Source organism: Dufourea novaeangliae, unplaced genomic scaffold (assembly GCF_001272555.1).
Source record: "Dufourea novaeangliae isolate 0120121106 unplaced genomic scaffold, ASM127255v1 scaffold6, whole genome shotgun sequence".
Classification (NCBI taxonomy): domain Eukaryota; kingdom Metazoa; phylum Arthropoda; class Insecta; order Hymenoptera; family Halictidae; genus Dufourea; species Dufourea novaeangliae.
This window is the reverse complement of record NW_015373900.1, coordinates 3407836-3432324: the sequence shown is the minus strand read 5'-3', so window position 1 is coordinate 3432324 and position 24489 is coordinate 3407836. Positions and strand designations below refer to the sequence as shown.

At 35.7% G+C, this 24489-nt stretch overlaps 1 protein-coding gene across 1 annotated transcript in view; it reads left to right on the top strand.

Moving 5' to 3' along the window:
• Positions 1-16021, top strand: part of LOC107193604 — a 116980-nt gene extending 100959 nt beyond the window's left edge. Inside the window, exons 3-5 of the mRNA XM_015583083.1 lie at positions 4563-4926; positions 9889-10256; positions 13430-16021. Coding sequence (XP_015438569.1) covers positions 4563-4926; positions 9889-10256; positions 13430-14373 — 1676 coding nt within the window. The 3' untranslated portion in view covers positions 14374-16021. The remainder of the gene's footprint in view (positions 1-4562; positions 4927-9888; positions 10257-13429) is intronic.
• Positions 16022-24489: the final 8468 nt, after the last annotated feature.

Below are 24489 nucleotides of genomic sequence, written 5' to 3'. Positions count from 1 at the left end.
TTGCTCCTTACAGGGTCGATGCTCAACAAATACTCCATCGAAGCACAAGGAAATGTGAATTGCAGGGGTTCTTGAAGTTTCGATGTTTTCTAGACCGACAACGGTATCGAGTCGCTAAAAACACTGAATAGCTTGGGAACAGCTGTTTAACTCGTCAAATTTGCCATTGACAGCTTACAAAACCGACACGACATGCATGATTACATAATTTGATTCTAATAGCACTTCTTGAGGCTGTTAAGCGCTTCTTAAGTTAATAGCTGTTCTTTGAGCTACAAAACACTCACAAAATCATCAGCCACTTCGGTATTTTAAAAGCTTTTACAACTATCGAAATTATCTTAAAATTATAAGTATCAAACCCCTCAAGACTTTTAATCTGAAAAAATGATTAAGAGTATCTAAATATTCAGTACGTTTAAAACATACAAGTTTATATCAGCCCTAAAACGTTCTCAAATTTCGTAACTTTGAACATACAACACTCAATATTAAGTAACCATTAACTCTCAGATGATGAAAATGGATCACTCGAGATCCAGACTTTAAGCTGACGCTTTAACTGTCCACGAAATGTTAAATCGGAATTTTCGTACCTGTGGGTTCACCCGATCCCGCCTTCCAATGTTCTGTCCCTCCAAAGGTCAAAACAACTAGTCCAAAAGGTCCCTTTTTCTGCAATTATCGCTATACTATTTTTTCTTCTGCTTGCATAACAGAAAATTAGGATGAAAGTCCGAATTACTGCCAACGTCCTTAATACTGTCGCTTTATTTATTTAACTTAATCTAAGCGTAACGTATAAAGAAGTGCGTAGAAAAACTTTGATTATTACATTAGGATTCTGATTTGCATAAAAACAAAGAAATACATGAACTTGCATGTGCCTGGTATTTAAAAATTAATGTTGAAAAATGAAAGTGCAATTGGAGCGTCAAAAACGCGACCACGTAGATAGAAAATAATGGCGAAATCGTAGTAAAGAAAGTGCCGTAATTTTACTATTCAACCTATATTTGTTGTACAAAATTAATTTTTGAAGTATATAAGAATTACTTTAAGTTTTAGGAACATTAGTCGCAAATTTTAATTAATTCTTCATGGGTAAAACTATTTATTTTAATGAAAGAGATGTTAAATAATATTATATTCCAAACTAAGACGATTTTTAGGTTAAACAATACGTAAAATGATAAAATGAAGTTACGCCATAGTCTTAAGGTGATATTAATTGGAACATCTAATTCCCTCCTTAATACAAGTTTTCTTGCCCTTCCAGAAACAATAGTATATTCTTCGATCGGTACCGTTATTGAATGTCTATCGTTATTTTTAATATTCTCTTATTTCTACGTGCACCCTGACATTCGCCCCCCTCCCTCCCTGTTCCCTTCCCTCTTTCGTTCTCTTCCATTGGTTTCGAACTCTAAGTAACTGTACCAGCGTTTCCTGTATCTCTTAATTGGTAACGCGATCCGAGGCACAACGGGCAACGGCGAATCGAACTGTATCGAAGGTCAGGATATGCCTGTCCCTCGATTTAGTTCCATCGGTGTATTCCAGTCGCGTGTAGAAGTCCCGCGGAATGCCTTCGCTACAACGTATCAGTGTAGTAGGTACCGTCCAATGGGTAACGGACATTGGGTGCCATTTCTTGCGAGTTTCTCGCGGTGAATCTGTCGCCGTAAAGTCTTCGAATCAATTTCAATGTTGTTTACGGGGCTTCAGACATCTGGCGAGATGAAAAATATTTTTTTTTTCAGACGAAAAATTTGATTCTTTCTCCTTAACTCATTTGCATCGTTAGCGTATATAGAAGTTCGAGCTGTCTGGTGTATGCAGCCTGTATGATGCAAATGGGTTAATAGATTAGGTACATTTTATGAGTCAGACTCGCCATACGTTTATTGTGCTGAAGTCCAGAAGTACGAGTCTAACCTGTCCATCGATGTGAAATATATATTTAGCAAATTTAAACTTGAAAGTTGAAGTTTAGACAAATTCACAATTTCAGATGCTAATATCTAAAAATGAAACTAGGCAGAATTTTGAATTTTCTGCTGGAGGCTTTACAGTAACAGTAACACATATTTGTATTAAACCTTATTAAAATCTTTATTTTATTGAAGTACCTAAATTAAAAGATTCTATAAATGCATAAACAATAATAGTATCAAACTTTATGAAGACCTTCATTTTATTGCATTTTCTAAATTAAAAATTCTATAAATACATAAACATGAACAGTCTAGTTATAAGCATAAAGTTGGAAGGCAGGTGATTAAGAAAATACTACTCTTCAGTACTACTTAGTAAATCGTTTATTGTTATTTCTTAGATATTTTTCTTTTTTTTTGTAGTATATTGTAATGACCTGAAATAGTCTTCAATATTATGCCACTCGTTTTATGGAAATAACGGAATTTTTAGACGAAATCTGTTGATCTATTTTTCAACGTGATGTAATAAGTCATAGAAAAAAAATTAAATCAAGTTGGCGTGGAAAATTTTTTAGAGTGAAATCAGTATTGAAGGGGTCAATGGTTTGCCAGAATTATAAGAATGAATTAAATGTTTACTGTATAATAAAAATCAAACAATATATTTTTTTAATCAGCATTTGAAACCTCAATGAATGTTTCTTTCTGCTTATACGCGAGTATTTACATGTGTACATATAGGTTTGTGAGTGTATGAGTTATATTATTAGCCTTATCATAGATAGTTTTCTAATTGTCACAATTACAATTTTCTGGATAAGTAAGTTACGTTCTTTTAAGAAGGTGAAGATGTAGAGACACGTCGTAGTGTTTGGTTTTGCAATTAACCCTTCTGTATTAAGGGGTAGTTACCTCATTTTTTCTAGGTTCTGGATTAATTTTGTTCGTTAATGGTCGTAGAGCTTGTTTTTAGATAAGATCTCTTTAAAATTATTACGCTGTTATCCCTAAGGTAATTTTTTCTATTAATTTTTCATCATTGTCAAACTACATAATTTACATCTTCACTTTACCCGTAATATAACAGATTCATTAATCATATATCAATAAATTCCGTTTTCATTCACACTTTCAAAAATGGAATCAGGAAAAGCGTGAATTTGCTTAAACATCTGCATTTCACCGATAACTTCCATGTAATGCAAAATCCACCCATAGAACAACACTATGGTTCGCGACTAGGCTTTAACCCTGAAGTGAACCATTTTGTTTCCACCGGTGTAATACAAGTAATGGCTATTATGTACCGTGCAATTGTACCGCGTGTAATTGTACGCGGAAACGAGCGGCGAAACTCGTGTACATACATACACGTACCTACCTTCTGTCCCGATTACGGTTACTCGCTGATGGCACCCTAAATAATAGTGCAATGACGGCGTTGAATAGTAATACCACGGCTATAACATTAACATGATTGTTACTTTGGAATAGGTAACAGAGTGTCTACAATATTAAGACATTATCCGCAGTGAAAACCGTTTACGGTGATCGGAGTAATATGGTAACGAATATAATTCTAATTGAATACACAGAACACGATAAAAAGAAAAGTGTCAATCGATATTTAACAGATTTGTTTCCTTTATTATTAGTTACCCAAAACCGTGAATCAAAGGAAGAAACATTTGTGATCATCCCAATTTCATTAACCCTCGCATAACAATGGCCGGACCGCTTTCTTCAGTATGCTGCGATGTTTTGACGAATGAGGTTATGTTGTCTGACGAATAAACGAAAATCAATTATTACAAAAATGCAAATTTCATATTATTCGTTACAAATTCTTGCAAATGAATATAATATTTTTATACATATACATGTATAGTGTCTACATAGAGAGGTCACGTGTGACCTGGCTATTGGCTTTCACGTCCGCGATGGGAGGGTTAAACGACGTGGGAAAATGTAAAATTATGATTGCAGAAACTGTAACATTGATTATGACTACTGTAACATTTTTATTGCTAAAAATTTTATAAACAGTATATAATTTAAAACAATATACAAACATGTTTACAATTTATAATTATGTTTATGATTTTTTTATCTTATGCAATACGAATCAGTATAGATAACTTTAGAGTTAATTAGTTTGTGCCCGTAGCACTTTCCTTCAACGCTCATCAACGTGGTTCGTCGTGGAAGATGACAAAAGAGTATAAACTGATAAACAGTAATAAACTAGAAAATAGGAAAATAGAACTGGAAAGAGGAAAAAATTAATAAAATACAATGGTGCAAACGTGGAGTATGTCAAAGTTCAGCCAAGGGTTTACTGCTCAAAACAATTGCAGAATCATGTATTGCAGTAGTTCTGGTCGTCAATTCGACGTATAATCTCCACCAAGGAGCTATTATTAAACAGTTCAATCTAAGAATAACGCAGCAATTCCTTATTTAACCCAGTTCAAAGGGTAAATTAATAAGTTCCTTATCCATAAGCAATGAGATTTAGAAGTCTACTAATAGGCTACCGATCAACAAAGTATTAACACTTTTGTATAAGCAACAGAAACGATTCCACAGAGTCTCACGAAAACCGTCTGATTGAAATCGCAGGTGAGGGCTGCGTGGAGAAACCGGTGTCGACCTTATGGCGCAATTACGTTACCAGCAACAGGCCGGACGTGTCGATGAGGCTGACGGTCACGAACGGTGGTTTGACCGCGACGACGAAGGATCACGGTCTGACGGAGTACTGGGCGCACAGGGTAACCTATTGTACTGCGCCAGCATCCCACCCGCGCCTGTTCGTCTGGGTCTACAGACACGAGGGACGGAGGCTGAGGCCCGAGCTCAGGTGCCACGCCGCCCTGTGTAGCAAGGAGTCCACCGCCAGGAGGCTGGCCTCGACCTTGAACGCCAGGCTACAACAGGCGCTCCTGGAATTCCGACGGGACAAGGTCTCCAGGCAAAATGCTAGGTAAGGGGATCGATCGTTTGTCCATTTATGGGATGTTTTATTAATCTTTTCGACCTTTTCTTTCTGTCGATACGAACAATGGTTATGCAGAGGGACCTCGATTATATGAATCGATCAGGCTGATGACTTGTTGACAACACTATACTAATAATAATAGTTCACGAATGTGTACACTATTAACAAAGTTTTTCTTCTTTTATTTCGTCTATATTTTGCTGTCTTAATATTTGCACTCTTTGCTTCGTTTTACGTCGCATCTACATCTGGGTAATTAGCGATGCTAAAGTTCAGTAAGACTAGTATTGAGTAATCAGATATTGTGATACAAGTTAGTGTCCTTCAGATAATACAAGGTGTTCTCTATGTGGTCTTGTGATGTTAAGCTGTCTCTGTGTTTGAGTCTGTGTTATCTTTTTGACGAATATTGTAATCGCGAAATATGTAGTATGTTTTAGCAGGAACTTTATACGCATCTTTATAAAGTTTATTTATGACTTTAACTTAACCCTAGATTACTAAACTATAGTGTCACTTGCGTTATTGTTAATCATTCGTAAAAATTACAACTGAAAGAAAAAACGTAATATTTTAGAAACATATATGTCTTTTAGTTGAGATAGAAACCGTTATAAATATTTATGATAGTCAGACTTAAAAATAACGAAAACTTAAAACAGTAATTATTTAACACAACCTGCACACATGTTGACAACATTGACGGCGACGTGTCGATTTCTGAGAATCGCGAATTGGAGGTCGTAATTTTTGCGATAGTTTAGTAATCTAGGGTTAATAAGTACGTTAATTTTTATTGTTTTTACGCCACCTAGAATATGGATCATTTATTATAGAACATTCATATCTGTAGTATACCGTATCGATGCCACCTAATTTTTTTACTTGGTTTCTATTCTGCTGACTTAATATTTCTTTTAATGTAAAAATCTTGGATTAAGCTTTATTTTTTCGTACCATCTATTGCACGATCTGTTTTTAAAATAATAAATTCTTTATAATGCCTTAGAATGTTTATTACTAGAATGCGAATCTTTATGCAAACTTAGATCTTTATAGGTTAATCTACTGAACTGAAATTATATCAGAGGTTTGTTTCCTTCATCAGGTCCAAAGTAAACTAAAATTTATACTTACGTTTACGCAAATTTTTATCGTATTATGTCTTCATATTTGTGATAAATGCATAAAATTCGCAGCCTTTGTATTAAATTTCCTTTTTTCATCTTTGGTATGAAGTTTTTTCCAGTATTATATCTAAATTTACAAACATTGATACTCACAGCTCCTTTTAATCACTGCTATACAAACTATTGCTTTTCACGATTATATTCTAGTTTTTTGATTCTTTCGTTTAAAAATTACTCATTCATTAATTATTCAAAGTAAAAACGGAAACAACAGTTACGAGATATCCTGATAAGTCGTATCGAGCAAGATCTACGTGACGTTCCACATATCTTATTATGGAAACTGGCCCTAAAATCGGCCAGTGACCCAGTCCCCGTACTCAGGAGGTACGAATCGATATCAAACGAAAATCAGGTTCTCAACCAAGTTCAAATAGGCCAAATATTCCATCCACGTTTCATAAAAGATCTACTTCTTCCTAGAACCATTCATCCATCATCAAGCCATTCATCGATCATCAGCCAATGTCAATTGAATCCGACTGGCAATAAATCTGTCCCCCTAATGACTTACTGGACACTATCCGACGATCTTTTAAACATCGTTCTGTGCTATAGAAAACGTGCATACCGTCCTCCATTAATTCGACAACGTGGAAAAACGATTGTTTTTCAGTCCGCTGGTAAACACGAGCTACCGTAGGAGCCACGACCTCTTCGCGACTGGACAATTTGGGTCATGTCTATAGATCACAACGTAAACGCGATCCACTCGTGATTCAGGTCGGGCTGATCGTCGAACGACGCGTATGTGATTCAGTGTTTCTAGGAAAAGCACAACCGATCAATAAGCCTTTTTCTGAATATATACGGGATGTCGGTGTAACATACCCAAATAGCACAAAAACGTCCGATAGACGTACGTTCCAGACGTTCTGTACATTCGGAGGATGTCAGGAAAAGGTCCATATGTCCCCGTTAGGTCCTCGTTAAGATCTGTAAATGTTCTAGGAAGATCCTATTTACAAAGTGGAACGTCCTGAGGACGTCCTGTGTCAATATTCTCAGAACGTTTCCCGAATGTGTAAAAGTAACATTCCCTGTACGTTTCGGGAACCCTCAAAGAGATTTTAAAAATACTATGGTAATGTCTTAAAAGACGTATAAGAAACGTTTCCCAAATGTTTAAAATTGCGGTTAGGTTTCATTCTGTGCAAGGTGACAGGAGTTAAGTTGGGTTGGTTTGTGTTTAACAAATAAAAAATTAACTTTCCTGCGATTTCCGCACTTAATAGAAATTAAATCTAGTTAGTTCCTATTAATAAATAAAAGGTTAAATTTCTTGTAAGGAATTATAATGAAAGTATAGGTCTAGGGATTATGATCTCCAAGTACAATGTGTTTATTTCTATTTTCACAGCAAAACTCTGATTCGGTGTTGGTTAGAGACAGTTTAAGAAAAAACATGTTTTTTCAACTTTTTGAGGTTTTCGCACAAAACCACTGGTGTCGTTACACTTCTCTATTGATTCTTTAAAGACTGACACCTTGTTCATGAGGTTCAATTACCTTGCACGGAATGACATTGGCGAAAATACTAAACGAAACCATCCAACATTTAAGTCTTGAGAACATCCGTAGGACTTTTGGGACGGACGTTTCTAGAACATCCGAAATTTAAATCTTGAGAATATCCGTAGGATTTTTGGGACGGACGTTTCTAGAACATCCGAAATTTAAATCTTGAGAACATCCGTAGGACTTTTAGGACGGACGTTTCTAGAACATCCGAAATGTAAGTCTTACGAATGTTCTTGGGATGTGCAAAATGGAAGTAGGACATTCGGATATAAACTGGACATGAAACGGACGTCTTTAGGATGTACGGTGCTATCTGGGTAGTGGTACAACCGGGTAGCAGGTGATTCTACGTGCAAAAATAGGTCGAAAATATACAATACAATTTTTTCGTTCGAGAGACTTCTTATTGTGAGAAAATCGATTTTGAATATTAATCTGATACGCGTGTATATGTCGGCGATGCAGCAAATCCTCCATGAATGTTTAGCACAGTGATAGAGATTGGAATTCTGAAGCCAATGATATTTCTTTCAGTCGTATGCGGTCATTAGCTTATGAAATACTTAATGTTCAGTGCCGAGGAGCCTTCGAACACTCATCGAGGATTTACTGTTGTGAGTAGAAACGGAATGCAATGCACAGACGCGTTAGGCAAGTCCTATTCAATTGCACGCGTATCCAGCAGATTTTCAAAGTCGATTTTATCGAAAACAAAGTCTCAAATGAACAAATTTTATTGTATATTTTCGACTTATGTTTTCATATAGCATCACCTTCTACTTGGTTGTACCACCACATTACACCCTATATATTGTCAGACAACACGACGGTTGTAAATTACGGACGTTTGTCCTGGATATGTGGACTATCGCGCCTGAAGCAGGACGTTTCGCTGGGTCGACGACAAACAGGGAACAAAGTAACTTTCTCTGTGTGACTCGAACACCATTTAACCTAGTAGCTGTCCGAATGTAAATCCTCGAATTGGGGAACCTTTCTTCACTCCATCTTCGTTAGTTTCCTCTCCTTGTTCCAGTTAAATGTCCAATTAATTAGGGAGATTTGACTGGAGATATGGCTCTATAGGAGAAAGTGAATCGAAGTGAAATAGAGAATTACTGAACGTCACTTTTAAACCCTGGGTAGACAAAATTCACGATGTACACGTGTATTTGACTAAAATTTAATGAAACTAGTCTCGTTCTTGTATTATATCCTGCATGATTTTTAAATTATACAAGGTACATACGTATATTACGTGAAAATATTAATTTTTCACCAAGATTTAGTATCAAGTTACTGCTATTTTAATATAACCCTGTATAAATGACAATTGGAAATTTAAAACATTCCTCTGCTGAAAATGTTTAATTTCATAATCTTTGATTACAGATGGTTAGTAATTATTAAGGTGTATGCATGTGTAATAATGAGTATACTATGTATAAATGGACGAGAACTCTGCATAATTATAATTGTTACCACCGCACAATGGTTCAGAACTAAAAATTCTGCAGTTCAAGTGGTCAAAACAAATTTTCTTTTATCTTCCAAGAAACTCACATCAACTTATTATTAACAATGGAAGATTTGTTCCATGCATCATTGTTCCCCTTAGACCCTTTCGTATCTCCAATCTCAGTAAAAGGAAAAATGGAAAAAAATTCTTGAATAATTCAGACTTCCATAAAGATGTTGGGAACACTGGTACTGTTGTGAATGATGAACTCCTCGAAGAATATCCCTAAAATTGATAAAAATTTTATCATTTATGTACTTCGATTTGAATAAAAATTATATATCAGTTCCAAAATTGTTGACTCCTAAAGCCAAATAAGTCTATTAACTATTAAAGTGTTATAAGACGAAAACATGTAATTTTTCAGAAGAACGAAAACAAACTGATTCATTACGTAGCATTTTATGTATTAAACAAAGTGACACTAGTACCATCTCGTTTGAAGTGTGACATTTTTCTTGATGTTAAATTTACATATTTGGGAAGATTCCATGTAATAAAATGAAACATTGAAAATTCTTGATGTGTGGCACTTTTCCCACGAGGGTGCGATGTAATGAGCTTAAAAAGCAATTAAAGATTCAACCCTCAGAAGTAATTCAACGTTTACAAATATTAATAATGACAAATGAATCTACAAATGCATCGATTTAACGGTTTTCAACTCTTACAATTTACAATATTAAGCTAATTGTTTATATTTTTACTCTTTTTCAGACTATCACTAGCAAATGCTCTGTACGAGAACCCATCGTTACCACGCCGGAAGTTACTCTTAAGCACCGGGGGCCAGAACTACCGGCCGCCCCTGGAGAGATCGAAAAGCGCGCCAAAACTGTCGGCGATCGAAGAGGACATCGTCGCCGAGGAAATCGAACAGCAGAGGATCCTCGAGGAACTGAGGACCCTAGAGACCGTTGCTCGCAGCTGGCAGGATCAAGACAGCTGGAGACTCGCTAGACTGCTCGACGCTCTGAATCGCGAATCGTCTGACGAGAATGGAAGTATTTCCAGTGGTTGCGAAACCGCCAGCACCGCGACCAGCGAGGAAAGAGCTCCTGGCCCGGAAGATAACCATGCTTCAGGTCAATAGTTTACTAGCACTTGTTATGCTTGGCATTCTTATGTTACGTATACCAATAAGTACATCGCTCTATTTTGTCAAATTCAATACATGTTTTTAAAGAAATCAGAAGCCTATGCGGTTTTAGTGATATTTGCCCTCATCCTTCAATATTCGCCGCCATTTTGAAAAAAGGAGATGGTGGAAAGATGGTTTAAATTTAAACTGTGGTACCAATTTATTAAAAAGGAATATTGTATTACTTATTGGTACACTTAATATTTTACCCTTTAACGGTGTTTGACGAGTATACTCGTCATGTGGAAATGTCCACTTCTTGTAGTAACTCTTACAACTTTCGTAGTAATGACGAGTATACTCGTCATAAGGAAATGACCACTTGTTGGGTAATGACGAGTATACTCGTGATAAGGAAAGGACCACTTTTGGGATATGACAAGTATACTCATCACGTGAGAAAAATACCTATGTATTGCTATAAATATTGAAATCTTAGTAAACATTGGAAAACATATTTCTTTTATTGGAATAAAGAAATCAAATTGACTATACACGTAGACACACGTTTCAAAAACAAAATTATACCGTTAAAGAGTTGAATCCTTTATGGCTAGCATTTGTTAACTACATTTTAACGTTATTGTTATGAAAAAGAACTTGTTTCTTTATTGTTTGTTGTTTATTGCTCTACATTGATCAACTATTAAGTTAATGAGAAGTACGTGTTAAGGTTGTTATTGCTACTGCTATAGTTGCATAGTATGCATGTAGAATTTCTTTGTTTGTTTTTGTAGTATGATAAACATGAGAGTTTGTAAAAGTAGAAGGAATTACAGTGGATAGAAGATATTCCACGTATATAATTAGACTGCAGGTTTTATAGATTTATTGCACAAGCAAAGTTGTAAAAATGAAACACAAACGGTATATAAAATTTTTTGTTTTCTGCTCGTGTCATAAACCTCTTAATTGGTGAAATAAAAGTTTGTTTCTTGTTGATCGTTGTAAAGTAGTCTATAAAAATGAGAAATTTACATAAACATGCGAAGTCTAATTTATGTAAATTAATAGATATAAATAGTGACCGGTCATTTCTCATCAGCCTAACAGCAACGACACAAAAAAAATTAGATTCAATACTCCTGAGGAAGAAAGAACATTTGTTCATACCAATCGAAACTTCATAAATTTATTCACCTTAAGTTAATACAAATTAACATTTAATTCGAAACTGTCTAGTCTGCTACAAACAATTATACGAATGACAGAACCTCTATTATTACGTACATTAGTTTTTTTATCTTCACTATAATGAGTGTTCTTTATATACATACCCTGCATAATGACTGTTTAAAGTCACTGTAAATTATTCGAATGAAACACGCTATCTTTGTCGACAGAAATCGAATAAGCACCACTCAGTAAAACTACCTTAAGAGATAAAAAATTCAGAACTAATATTTATTCAAATATTCTCAGTGTTGCTTGCGTCAGTTTTCGATTATGTTAAAGTATATTTTTACTATTATTTAAAAACAACAAGTGTCTCTGAACTCCAGTTATTAACAGAAAGTTTACTAGTCTTTATACGAAGAATTTAATGAATGGTAACTGATTTTCGAGACAGTGTTCTTTATTTTTCCACTTTTAATTTTTCTTCACCATTACGGAGAATCACAAATGTGGAACTGTACTCCAGCTCTTAAGTATTAGAACACTTATCGGATACGCGGCAAATCTTACAAGGCATTACGAAACAATTACAAGCCTGACATAAATATCATTTATGGCATATTAAAGTTCGATGGACAACGCTTATGTTACTACGAAGTAATAAAAGTGGTCCGAAAGTACACACAGTGGGGGACAAAAGTATTCGTACACGCTTCAAAACGGAACAATTTCTTTCAAATTGATCCGAGTGACTTGAGTTCTTTTGTGAAGTTAGGAACATTAGTTTACTAAATGATGTGTAAAAAATTTGAAAAAAGTTGCAATTGGTCTGAATCGCGTAGAACAGGGGTCGGAAACCTACTTACATGTGAATCTGAAGTACAATTAAAAATGAAAATACAATGAATGAGAGTAATTTTTCTAAGATTTTTTTTTCATTTAATAAAGATATAATTAATATTAGAACTTGTTATAATGTTACTTTAAATTTTCCATATTTATAAAAGTATATTTATAGCTCTGAAATAATTTTTAAATTGTTGTAAGGGACAGGTTTGGCTCTTCCGTCTCAAAAGTTTGCCGACCCCTGGCGTAGAAAATAGTAAAGGTTGCTTTTTACAACTTTTTTATTTGAGGCTGTAATGAAAATTTTATAAATACACATCGAAGATTTATGTTAGTTACCTATATACATGTTGAAAATTTCATCAAAATCGGTTAACGTTGTTATGAGATACAAACGATTAAAAATGTTGAAAATCACGGTTTTTCGCGGTTCTCAACCTATAACTGTAGTAAATCTAACAATTCTTACATCTTTTGATGCCGATTTCAATGAAAGTTTCAGCGTGTATATAACTAACATAAATCTTCGATATGTATTTATTAAAGTTTCATTATAGCCTCAGATTAAAAAGTTGTAAAAAGCGACCTTTACTATTTTATTCGCGATTCTGACTAATTGCAACTTGTTCAATTTTTCTTTTTACACATCATTTAGTAAATTAATGTCCCTAACTTCACAAAAGAACTCAAATCATTTAGATCAATTTGAAAAACGTTGTTCCGTTTTAAAGGGTATACGAATACTATTGTCCCCCACTGTAGGTACACCAGGCGAACAAACTCGGCTTCCACTAGGAGAAAAAGTAACGTAGGAGTAAAGTCCTCCTATCGCTTGATAAATTTATTTCAAATACTAAAATAAATGTTAAACCGAATATTAATTTGGCATAAATTTCAGTAACACCAGGACCAAATGGTAAGAGGTCCTTTCCTTATATCACTTTTTCCCCTAGTGGTAGCCGAGTTTGCTCGTAAGGGTACATATACACTTTTCACGAAACATCACATTTTCTTTACACGGACACGGTGTTCTAATACTTCTGAGCATTAGTGTACGTCCTGGGAACCAATCTCCAATTTCTGAATCTCTTCATCCTAAATCTTCCATTAAAATCTTCACGATAGTGTCGTAACGCAATATATGTCCCTCCACAGGTGAACCAGAACAAAGAGCAGAGAGACGAGTAATGTTCTCCGACGATGTGGTCAGAATGGGTCCAGGACCGCGACGGAACTCGGACGGTTCCCCGAACTTTATGACCTGCTCTGGTAGCCCACGTTTTCATCGTTGCAACGTTTCCACCACCCGGAAGAGGTTTTCGTCGCGGCCAGAGGAGGACGAATCGATGGAAGAGGAGGACGAGGAGATCGAGGATCCAGGCTCCCACGTGTTCGACTTTGAGGACGTTGAGGATTTCGACGACGTGGTCGATTACAGGCCCAGGGGCGAGATACTGCGCAGGATCGACGATCCCCAAGAAAGGGAAAGACGTGTTATGGAGAAGTATCCAAGAGGGATGAGTCACGAGCTGTTGCAGAACGACGAGTCCCCATTTCTGACCTTGGACTCCCTCGACGAGGAGGTGGACAGCGACGAAAGCGGGTACGTGGAGGCACCGCCTAAATCCCTATTAGGTCAGGATGACCGCAAAGAGGAGGAAGAAGCTAACAATGGTCGAGTCGATCAAGGCCAGACTGAGTCACCAGACATCCTTAGGGTATCGAAGCCCACTATTCATGAGAGTCCGAGGAAACGCAAAGATTCCAAAGAGTCGATGGAACTGGAGAGAGTGGAAGAAGAACCCGAGCCTAAGGAGCATAATAAGGTCGTCGATGAGAATCAGAGGATCAAGGATAAAGAGAGGGACAGGTCTGATTTCATTAAGTGTCCTATATCAGAGACTATCAAGAAGTTGGCGAACGCGTCGCTGAAAGGCTCCAGGTCCTTAGAGATGACCACGAACAGTTGTTTGAAGGCACTGAATAATTTGAAGACCTCCAAGTCCTTCGACGGTGTAAAGACCGTCGAGATGGACGCTGAGTCGCCCAGCCTTCATCAGAGGAAGCAACTGTTGGCCCAACATGGGGTTGTTGTTTGAACGCTTCTGGAGATACGAACGTAGTGTTCCGAAGACTCTGAAAAATTGTATATGTCCTCTTCGGAATCATTTGACACGGTGATATCGGATTGAATGGACTGTGGTAAGCATATTGTAGATTCGCTCAGATCATTAGACAGTTCTGAGAGACGATACAGAGCTTCGGGAGCAACCGCCTGTTTGATGGACGTAATCGCTGATCGTTTTTTCTTCAATCGGTGAACAGGCTTTAGTAAAAAAGAAATCGTTTCATCCACGCTATTGATATAAAGTATTCGATGTTGTGCAAGCGCTACGAGCTCGATCGATCGACGCCTGTTGAATGCCTTTGGCCGTTGAACGACCGAGCTTAATAAACTAAAAGATTTTCGCACGATCTTGTGCGATCTTGTGCTGCCCAATTCACGGTCTGCGCCGAAAGTTTAATGTTGAAATGCTAGAGAATATATTATATGTATATATATATATTATTTTACGAAACTGGTAAGAATGGAGACGGTTCTTGAGTGTGTACGAGGGAAAAGAGATATTTTTTAATTCGGACTAATGATCGTTAAGTATCATATCACGACTGAAGATCTTATCGATATGATTGTTTGTTTATTGGAAATGTGGTATGATTACCGATGTTGATTGGTCTGAGAGAATGAATTTCCGGAATAAAGAGAGTCGAATGTGTTTTGCGCGCGTTGTTCGAGAAACTTTCGGAAGAAGTGATATATTATCGACTAAAAAAGCATATATTATCTAAAAGAATGTCTGTGTGTAAAGTTATTGGAAAAGTTCGCACAAATTTATATTTAGCGAGCGTTAATAACGATAGGAATGCAAATTTCGTAATCGAAATTCAGCGTCAAGTTATCTCAACATTGAAATAATGTTCTTTCGCGGAATTGTCAAAGATCGGCCTACCGAATATGACACGTTTAATACCTGTAATGGCTATCGAATACCCAACATGTACTCGCTAGAAATTATTTAAAACGAAGTCCTAACCATCGAAGCAAGAGCGTGCCATAGATGTGCACCAGGGCTAGATGATTTTGTAAAAATATATCCATAAAATTTTGTAGAAAAAGAACTACTGACGCTAAGATTAGTGTACACGCTAATAAAAGATTTATGATAGATTGCATATTTTCAAGACTACAGTGTCTCATTGGATTCGAACTTTGCAACGATAAATTATCACGAGAGATCGAAAATATCCCAGTTATGATAATCATATACGACTGTCTTGAGGTAGAATTAAAAAAGAAACGCTTGGAAATCGGGGAACATTCTACCTTCTTGGAATCGTCTTCGATACATACGAATTCGCATTCGTTACGAGGCCTGTACCGCTAGAAATTGCACCGGTAATTATGGATCGCGTGCAAACCCCGGCAGAAAACTCGAATTGCAACTCTGTAGGGTACATCTCCTCCTCGCGCAGATCCGGGTCAATCAATAAAAGGGGAACTTGTATGCCGGCCGTCAACCCCGCGTCGTCGATTCTTCGACGGGCCGAATCCGCCATCTTGTTTTGTCGATCGAACGGCATCCAAGTTGAGCGAACAGATGATTTTGAGCGATTTTGAACGAATTGTTTCGGAAAACACCTGTGTAATATATATGAATTTAGAGAATTTTTTAATAAATTGTATCACATATACATATGAATGAAGCATTTTACTTGCGGTTTCATGCCTTGAAATATTACTTTTAAGGAACAGGATACTGTATTTTGAATGGAATTGAATTTAATAATACTAGAAATCGTAGAGTGTATTTCGTCTTCGTTAGAATTTATCTGACTTTCATATTCTATTTGTTATTAATAGTTTACGTGTTACTGAGAAATACGTAGATTCCATTTATTATTTATTATGTTAGTTTTATATGAAAGTGTTTGTCATTTTCGATTTTAAAAATTAAAAAATTCACATTTCTGTTAGTAAAAAATATTTTTTAAGAATGTAAATCACATTGTATGCTAATATTCATTTCTTTTTCTTCGAATTGGAATGATCTAAAAGTATTACAATTTATGTAACAATAGGAAAGCAAGAAGTGAATTCACTTTGTCGTAAAGTTAATCGGATTGAATTTTGGAATAATATTAGACAATAAGTACATTTGTAAAAATGATGTTTTCAACTTGTACTAATTTTTTAATCGTAAAATATTGATAGTCGTAATGTTAACATCCATCTACAATATTAAAATTCCTTTATACGATGCAAAATCGGATCATATCTAAAATAATGTGTAGAGCAACGAAAAACAGATAAATCTACTAAAATTAATCTAATAGAAACATTAAAACTCAATTTTGAGTGTTCAAATAAAATTGCCTACAATTAATGTTTAAATAAATAATAAATAATTTGTTCATGCAATGAAGGCCGCTTAATAGGTAAATAAATTATTAACGATTCTTGAAAGTTCTTCAGAAACTACTGATACCTATAACTAAATTATAATTAGTAAAAAGAGTCATAGTATTATAAAAGATATTATAAGAAACAGATTATAAACGATAGAAAGGGTGAAAAAATTCTGTTAAAAAGGATCACAAAATTTGTGCAATACGTCACAATTATATTTAGTTGCAAATTCATTTCCCCATAAACCAGAATTACTCAAACTCCGTAGGAACGACAACAAGATGTCTCTATCTTTTCTGAGTGTTTCTTCGCCAAAAATGCTGCCCACGAAAATTGTTCATAAATTTTCATCGTTGATGCTCTTGACGATGTCAAACGCGATCCCGTCCCCGGGAATGCTAAATTCCCAACGCGCCCTGCGGTGCCACGAATCGTTTATTCAAATCTGGGCCTTCGCGATACCATCTGCACGAATACAAAAACAGGACGCAAGAAGAGGATCATCGATTACATTGCATAGTGATGTATACAAATGTACCATGCTTCTCCGTTTCCGGAGTTCCTTCAGGATCTCTATTTAGTACAGAACGTTCTCGTCAGGTGGCAGCAACTGTCCTCTAAACGTATATCTCACATTCAAAACTTATCTATATCTATAAAAAAAAAATAATTTTGTTCAGTGTTGATAACACCAACTTGTACAGAAATGTACTTTTGTCAAGTACCACAAACTAATAGTTATATTCAATAATGCACTATACCAGAAACTGTTTCATGGAATAGAAAACACCAACTGTTCTCAAATTAAATGAAAATTTTGTATGCTTCAACTGAGAAATTGGGCCGATTTTTTTCAATGTTTTAAATGTATAATTTATGGAATTACTATACATATATAGTGTAGAGGCACCAATACATTAACGCGTACCAGTCAATGAACATGGTATACGTAAACTAGTAAATCAAATTACTAAAATAAGGAAATCAATAAATATTAATTTTTTTAAATTCTTTGTTTCACATTCCAACAATTTGCCATTGGTTAGAAATGCTCATTTAATATTGTTAATTCCCCGGTGGAATCTGCATTTTTTTCTTTCTAATTTAATTAATTAGACTTTTCCCAATTTTTCAAATTGAAATACATACTTTGTAAGAAGGTGTAGATATTAAAAAATCTAATTTTTCTATTCCAAATATTTATCAACATTATTACCTTTCAAAAATCGACTTTAATTTTTACAAAATCCCATAAGTCTTCATTTATCGGTGCGTTTACCCTAGTGTGTTAATTAGTAGAAAAATTGTCACCAAGGAATAAGCATCGAAAAAATTAGTTAATATAACTTGGATAATTATCAAATATACATATTTAATTATTTATTGCAAGATTCCTATAGTGACAAAGCTTGCAACATTTAAACAGCAATCCCCAATTTACGGTTGAACACGCGTAGCGTTCGTTTCGTGGCACCAATGCGAACAATGTGAAACCAAATAGGAGCAATGCCATATTGAATGTACGACGACAGCGAAATGGACCTTGCGCGGAGTCAAGATCAAGGTACCTGATGAAGCCTCGTTTGGAGTCACAGTTCTCCACGGGTATGATAATGTGCCTCCGGTGTGTCGTCCGTGCGTGTGTGTGTGTGTGTGTATGGACGCGTGTTGCCGCGCGCACACGGGGCCCCCCTTTGACTCACGTCTGCGTGACCTACTAACTTGTCCAAGGTACGCACACATCCGTACGCGGATGCACATTCAGCGCACACATCCTCTAAGTGCCACATAAGTGCACGGACAAGAATCAGGACCGCGACACTTTTTTTCCATTTTCCACCGCTTAACTTTCGGTTTACGTATTCTCCACCGCCTCGTTTGCCTGCCGACGTAATACTAATTTCTTCCTCTCTACCCCCAAAAAAGCTATTATATATTCCCCTGATAATTTCGAGAAACACCGATTTACAAAGGCGAAAACAGAAAAAAAATATAATTAATCAATGGATCGTTGAAAGATGGCGTTTAAAGACGTAAGTGAAAATGCTATATTTGAGGTACTGAAAGAGGCTGACGCAGGAAGAAGATTTAACGTTGCCATTCGGGGCAGAGTACCAAAGTAACAGCTGACCGCTCGACGACGGGCGCGGAACACCCAGAAACAGCAATTTCTCTTTTCAAGAAATTCGACCATTTAACTCGAAGCGATTAAAACAGCTTCGCGCCCAGTCCCCTCTCCCGTCAGCTTTCTATCGGTCCATGGTTACGATTCTGCTGCCAGGGACAATTCACCGTGATGATTCCTCCGTAAATGGTACACAGATTCCTCTATCCCTCCCGAGGATAGACTACCGCTCACAAGTATTAGGACACTTGATCTGTATCTGAAGAAAGTGTAATTTTAAAAATGAGAAGTGTACTTTTCTTAACTCATAGTAGCATAAGCATTGTCCATCGAGCTTTAATATCCCCTGAAGAATAATTATTTCAAACATTCAACAAATTCGTAATGCCTTGTTACATTTACTGGATAAATGTCCTAACGCTTATATTATCTTCAGTGATCTCGATGGGGGATCTATGGTTTCCCAGGGGCTATTCCCGACTTCTGTGCACTTGTTTTCGTTCGTGACAGGAGGAATATCCTTGTCTGGTCCCATCTTACGCGTGCATTAGTGTACACGTCGATGCGATGCTGCGCACAGGTATAATGCAGGTAGCTTGTCCTGGGGGGAGGGGGCACGTCAGGCCCCCTGAAGATCGATGTGGAGGGGAGTGGGGCACGTGGGGTCCCATAGAGCGGCGAGTAGCTCCGTAGGGGCCCGCACCCATACGCTCGCGAGCCCGTGAGTAGTGTTAACGGCCTTGCTTTATGTGGGTCATGAAACAAGGTCCCACCAGCACGAGGAGCACGAGGAACACGAGAGAACACCAGCACGCTCGACTCGAACCCCGGCTCGGTACTTCCACATCTCTCGTCTCAGCTCTCTCGCCGCGTCTCTACCGGTTCTGCAAAGCACAATAGGAAGATTTGACGAACGAAACAAGAAGGCGAACGGGAAGAGAGTGCTTCTTTTCTGGTTGCAAATGAACTGCTCGGTGTGCTACCACCTGCGCTGTTCGACAACCTTTTCCTACCGATGGGTAATGATATATGGGAGAATAATGAAATGTGCATTTTGATTGCCATTATTGGTTTCTCTGGAACATTAGAACTGCAGGTGCATGATAGTTTCGACAACTTTTCCCGTCTGTCTTGATAGTTTTATTGTCAGGCTAGCATCTGTAAAATGTCCAGTTTGGATTCATTTTGGACAGTATAGGCTAATGTGTCTTATAGTTCTTATTTCCGTAATCTTCTTAAGGGATCATGCTCAGTCAGGAGGCCGAGAAAAGAGTGTTCTTTAGGAATTTTTTTTCTCGAAAATTATAAGACCTTTTCTGAAAAAATGTGTTTCTGTTTCAAAGATTGCAGTTTCTAGATTACAAGGTAATTTTTTAATTTAAAAATATTTATCAGTAAATAAATGGTGAGCGATCTACCGGATGTCTCTTCACAAAAAGTGGTCTGCTGTGATCACTGTAGCTTTGTAACGGTTTATCTGAAATTAAAAATTCAGTAAGATTTATGTAATGGAAGAACCAATATTGTCCTTGAACGTGGGCTTTTCGAAATATTGATTAGGAACAAAATAGCGGACGTTTTCCTGAAAAAGTGCGATTTTCACCTAAAAAATCACTCGTTTTTGGTCAATTAAAAAAAAAGTATGGAACGAACAAAAGAATCCTTCGTTCAAGGACAAGTTTTTCTGATTTGAAATAAGTCGGAAAAGGCTTCATGTAAATCGACACTGTAGTTTTCGAGAAATATTGATCACCGATTTGAAAAATGTAGTTCCGAGAAAAACGCGTTTAAAGTTTCAAGTCAAGCTTACACTTATATAAAATGTTCATTTTTTAACGTCTGTAACTCTGTCATTTTTAATTGGATTACCTTGAAACTTGCACAGAATATTCTCGAGATGTTGTGCTTAAAGAAAGTATAGAAACTGAAAAATCGAGTTTTTGAAAATTTCTGATTGAGCATGACTCCTTAATCTCTTAGCTGTGAACGACGAGTGCACTCGTTGCGAAGACATGACAATTTTTTTATGTAATGACGTGTATACTCGTCATGCGAGAAAAATAATTATCATTTGTTGTTTAAGTTAAAATTTTTGTGAAAACTAAGATATATTTATAAATGTTTGACATTTTCGAATATTTTGAGACAACGTAGGTATACATTTTTAAAAATCGGCACTACAGCTAAGAGATTAAATAAAAAATTTGGACATATCTGGACCCCAGAGCCAGATTATATGAAGTTCACCTTCTTTCTTTAAAAAATGACAGTTTACATACTTCCTGTATCAAATGTTTCATTCTTTCCGATGGTAAACATTATTCCGTTCTGCCATCTGGTATTTAATATAATAGTATAAAAATGATATTAAGTCCATATCTTGCAATGGTTACCATTCCTACGTATTGGGACGTATCTTAATTCTATTCAGTAGTTCGAAGGCAGTGGTTGTTTCCAAAATTACAAGGTTTCTGCACCGATGAGTTGCTCTTCTATAAAATTTGAAAAGTGTGACTTAACGCATTCTAGTTCTGGAGTCCAGATGTATGGTGCCGTTGGATACGAGTTGTTGACAGTCCAAAGTGATTAATTGCATTTTTTGAATTTTTTCAAATTTTAGTACCAAAGCACTTAATTCGCGCTCAATATTTTACGTTCAGAATAAATTTTAAATGTAAATTTTGTGAAGTTAGTCACTTTGGCAATGAATGGGTTATATAGCAGACAAAGTTTTTATATGCACAGCTTCCGATTCGTGGAACCACGAGAAATAATATGAAGTCGATTAATAACGATAGTATATTGAACTTGATGATTGACATAAAAAGGTAAATACATATACAGAAAATGGTTCCTTTTTGGTCGAGGAGGTTATTTGAAGAAAGTTGAAAAGAAATTGGACTTTGCTCTTTGAATCTATTTGTATTATAATAATTATACCCGATTACTCATGGTAGGTACCAATACTTCTACCGGTTTCACTATCATTTTCAAATGTGCCTAATGTTAATTCAAAGTGTTTCGTTATCGGTGCTTATTGGTTAAATGTGAATAAATATTTGGTCTATAAAACAGTAACGATCGTTTTTCTATTAAATAATTACTACAGCATCTGTTGCTAGAAATTGGTTTCCTGCTTTTCTACAAATTTTTGCTATTTTCCTGGCAGAACTATTTTTTTATTCGATACTTATTCGATAAGTAGGAGTAAATATTCAGTCTATGCAATAGTAACGCCCGTTTTTACAAATAATATTCCTGCTTTTCTCGAACTTTCTGCAATTTTTCTGGTAAAAATTGAATTCTTTGTCGATGAATTAAAGTAAAACCTCAACATCAAGTGAAATGCGACGGACATTATTTTTGCATACACCTAATGTATATCTACTAACGGACCAAATTGATAGATTATTATCAACAATTATGGTACAATTACCCACCGTTTGCAATTGCAAAACAACTTAAAAACATTCTGTATTTGTTTGATATTTTTTCTGAAGTACACCGATAATACCTTTTCTTCCGGAATTTGCATCCAAGCAGGTAGACTGACCGTATGGTCGAGTCGTTATCGCGATCTTTTCAATCGAGCAAATTTATTCAGCTGTTTCACGGTTGATCGCCGGATTATTGCGTTCGGTTCGCGATCGAAACGATAACAAGGTGTCGATGAGCGATCCTTGATTTTGTGGATTATTCGAGTAGACGATTCGATGATGATGGCAATAGAGGTGGCGGAAATACTGGACTAGTGGTAACAGTACCGAGAGTACAGTTATTGTACAGATTACAGTAATAACGCTAAACGTGAAATGGTATAGCAACATTGATTCTAACACTGATATTAGACCAATAATGAGAATCCTTTGCACCTAGGATCCTCTGACGGGCTACAACTGTTGTGATTGAGACGCGATATACACTGCGTGTTCTGTTATTTATGTGTGAGCTACACAATTCCTGGGTGTATTTTAAAGTAGAATGAAAAAATTTAGATAACAAATATTTTAAAAAGTTAATAAATAAAATTTCCAGATATTAATTGGAAGTTATTTAAAATAATGGTAGTTATTTTAATGAAGCAAACATTTGATAAGAATAATATTTTTGTTACTTTTAAGTTGGTTTTTTCATGTATGATAAATATACATATACATATGAGTCTTTATAGCTGATAAGCTTTTGTAATAAAAGATCTGTAACTTAACTTTTTAAGATTGTACTTAACTGCTTCCAAACTTTTGAATGGTAGTTTATTCAGTACTATTATGACGGTTAAAGTAAAAAATAATTTAGAGTTTAATTATAATTAGGGTTCGCATATGTTACTCTCCTGACAATATCGGTTTCGGTGACTTGAAGAAACGTAGAAGTCAGAAACGAATCAGGGTTTAATTGCAAGCATGGTTAGTAAGGATAAATTATTATAATTATGCCTTTTTTGAGAACCACTCGTATTTTTCTATTAGTGGAGTTATGACAGTGTCTCGAAATATTTAATCTTTAATGTTAGTATTTTATAAAAGCAATAAAACATTATTAACTGATATTGCAGATTTGTTAACATGCATCATCCCCTACAGTTCATTTTAGGTTTTATAAAAGGAAGTCATTTTCCGTATTAAATCTAATACAAATCTCAGAGTACTGTATTCAACAGTACACAGGAGAACGAAAGTGTTATGAAACACTAATGAAGAATACTCGAGATTCTCTATGTGACCTAGACTAACTCCACTTCTTAACTGAAAGTTATGGTAATATATTAAATATACTGCATTCAAGTGGAGTATAATAAAAATTTCGTTTATTACAATTCAAATTGTAACTCAAGAACATCTTAAAAATAAATAATTTTAGGAATTCAATTGGAATGAATAATTTGGCAGAGGAGAAAGTAATACTGCGTCAGATGTCAGTAAACATTTGCTCTAAAGATTAAATATTGATATTAGAAAAATATTATTTCACTTCAACTTAAGCGAAATGAATAACATTTATGTTTATTAATTCCTATTGAAATCTGCATCGCGAGTCCGTTTCGATACTACAATGCAAAAGGTTAAAATATTAACATTTCCGTTTTTATGTCAACTACTTGTTAGTGTATTTGTATTAATTATTGGTTTTGGAAGTGTCGCCAGAAGATTACTTATGATTTACTTTCGAAAACCGTGTAAATGCGCCTGCAGGCATGCAACCCGAATTACGCGATCTATTTTAGCTGCAGTGAAAGTACTGCACTTCGCCGCATGGTCGTTTTTGAAGATTGCAGACTGAAGTAAATCGTGAATACGTGGAACGTTCTAATCGCTGGAGAAATATTCAGTCAGTGTTACTACATAAGTACAACGAACAAATATGTGTAAGATGAAATAATAACAATAAAACTATAGCAGTCATAAATATGTACAGAAGGAAAAGGAAATTTGTAATAGAGAATGCTCATCTGTACTTATGTGTACATCAACAAGATTAAATAAACTACAATAAATATTACAAATTAATAAAATTAAATAAACCATAGTAAAATATTGTAAACGCTGATCGCAAGAAATATAAACTTTATATTTCTTCATAGTTTTTATTACATTGTGTTTTGTCAGTTATAATATAAGAATA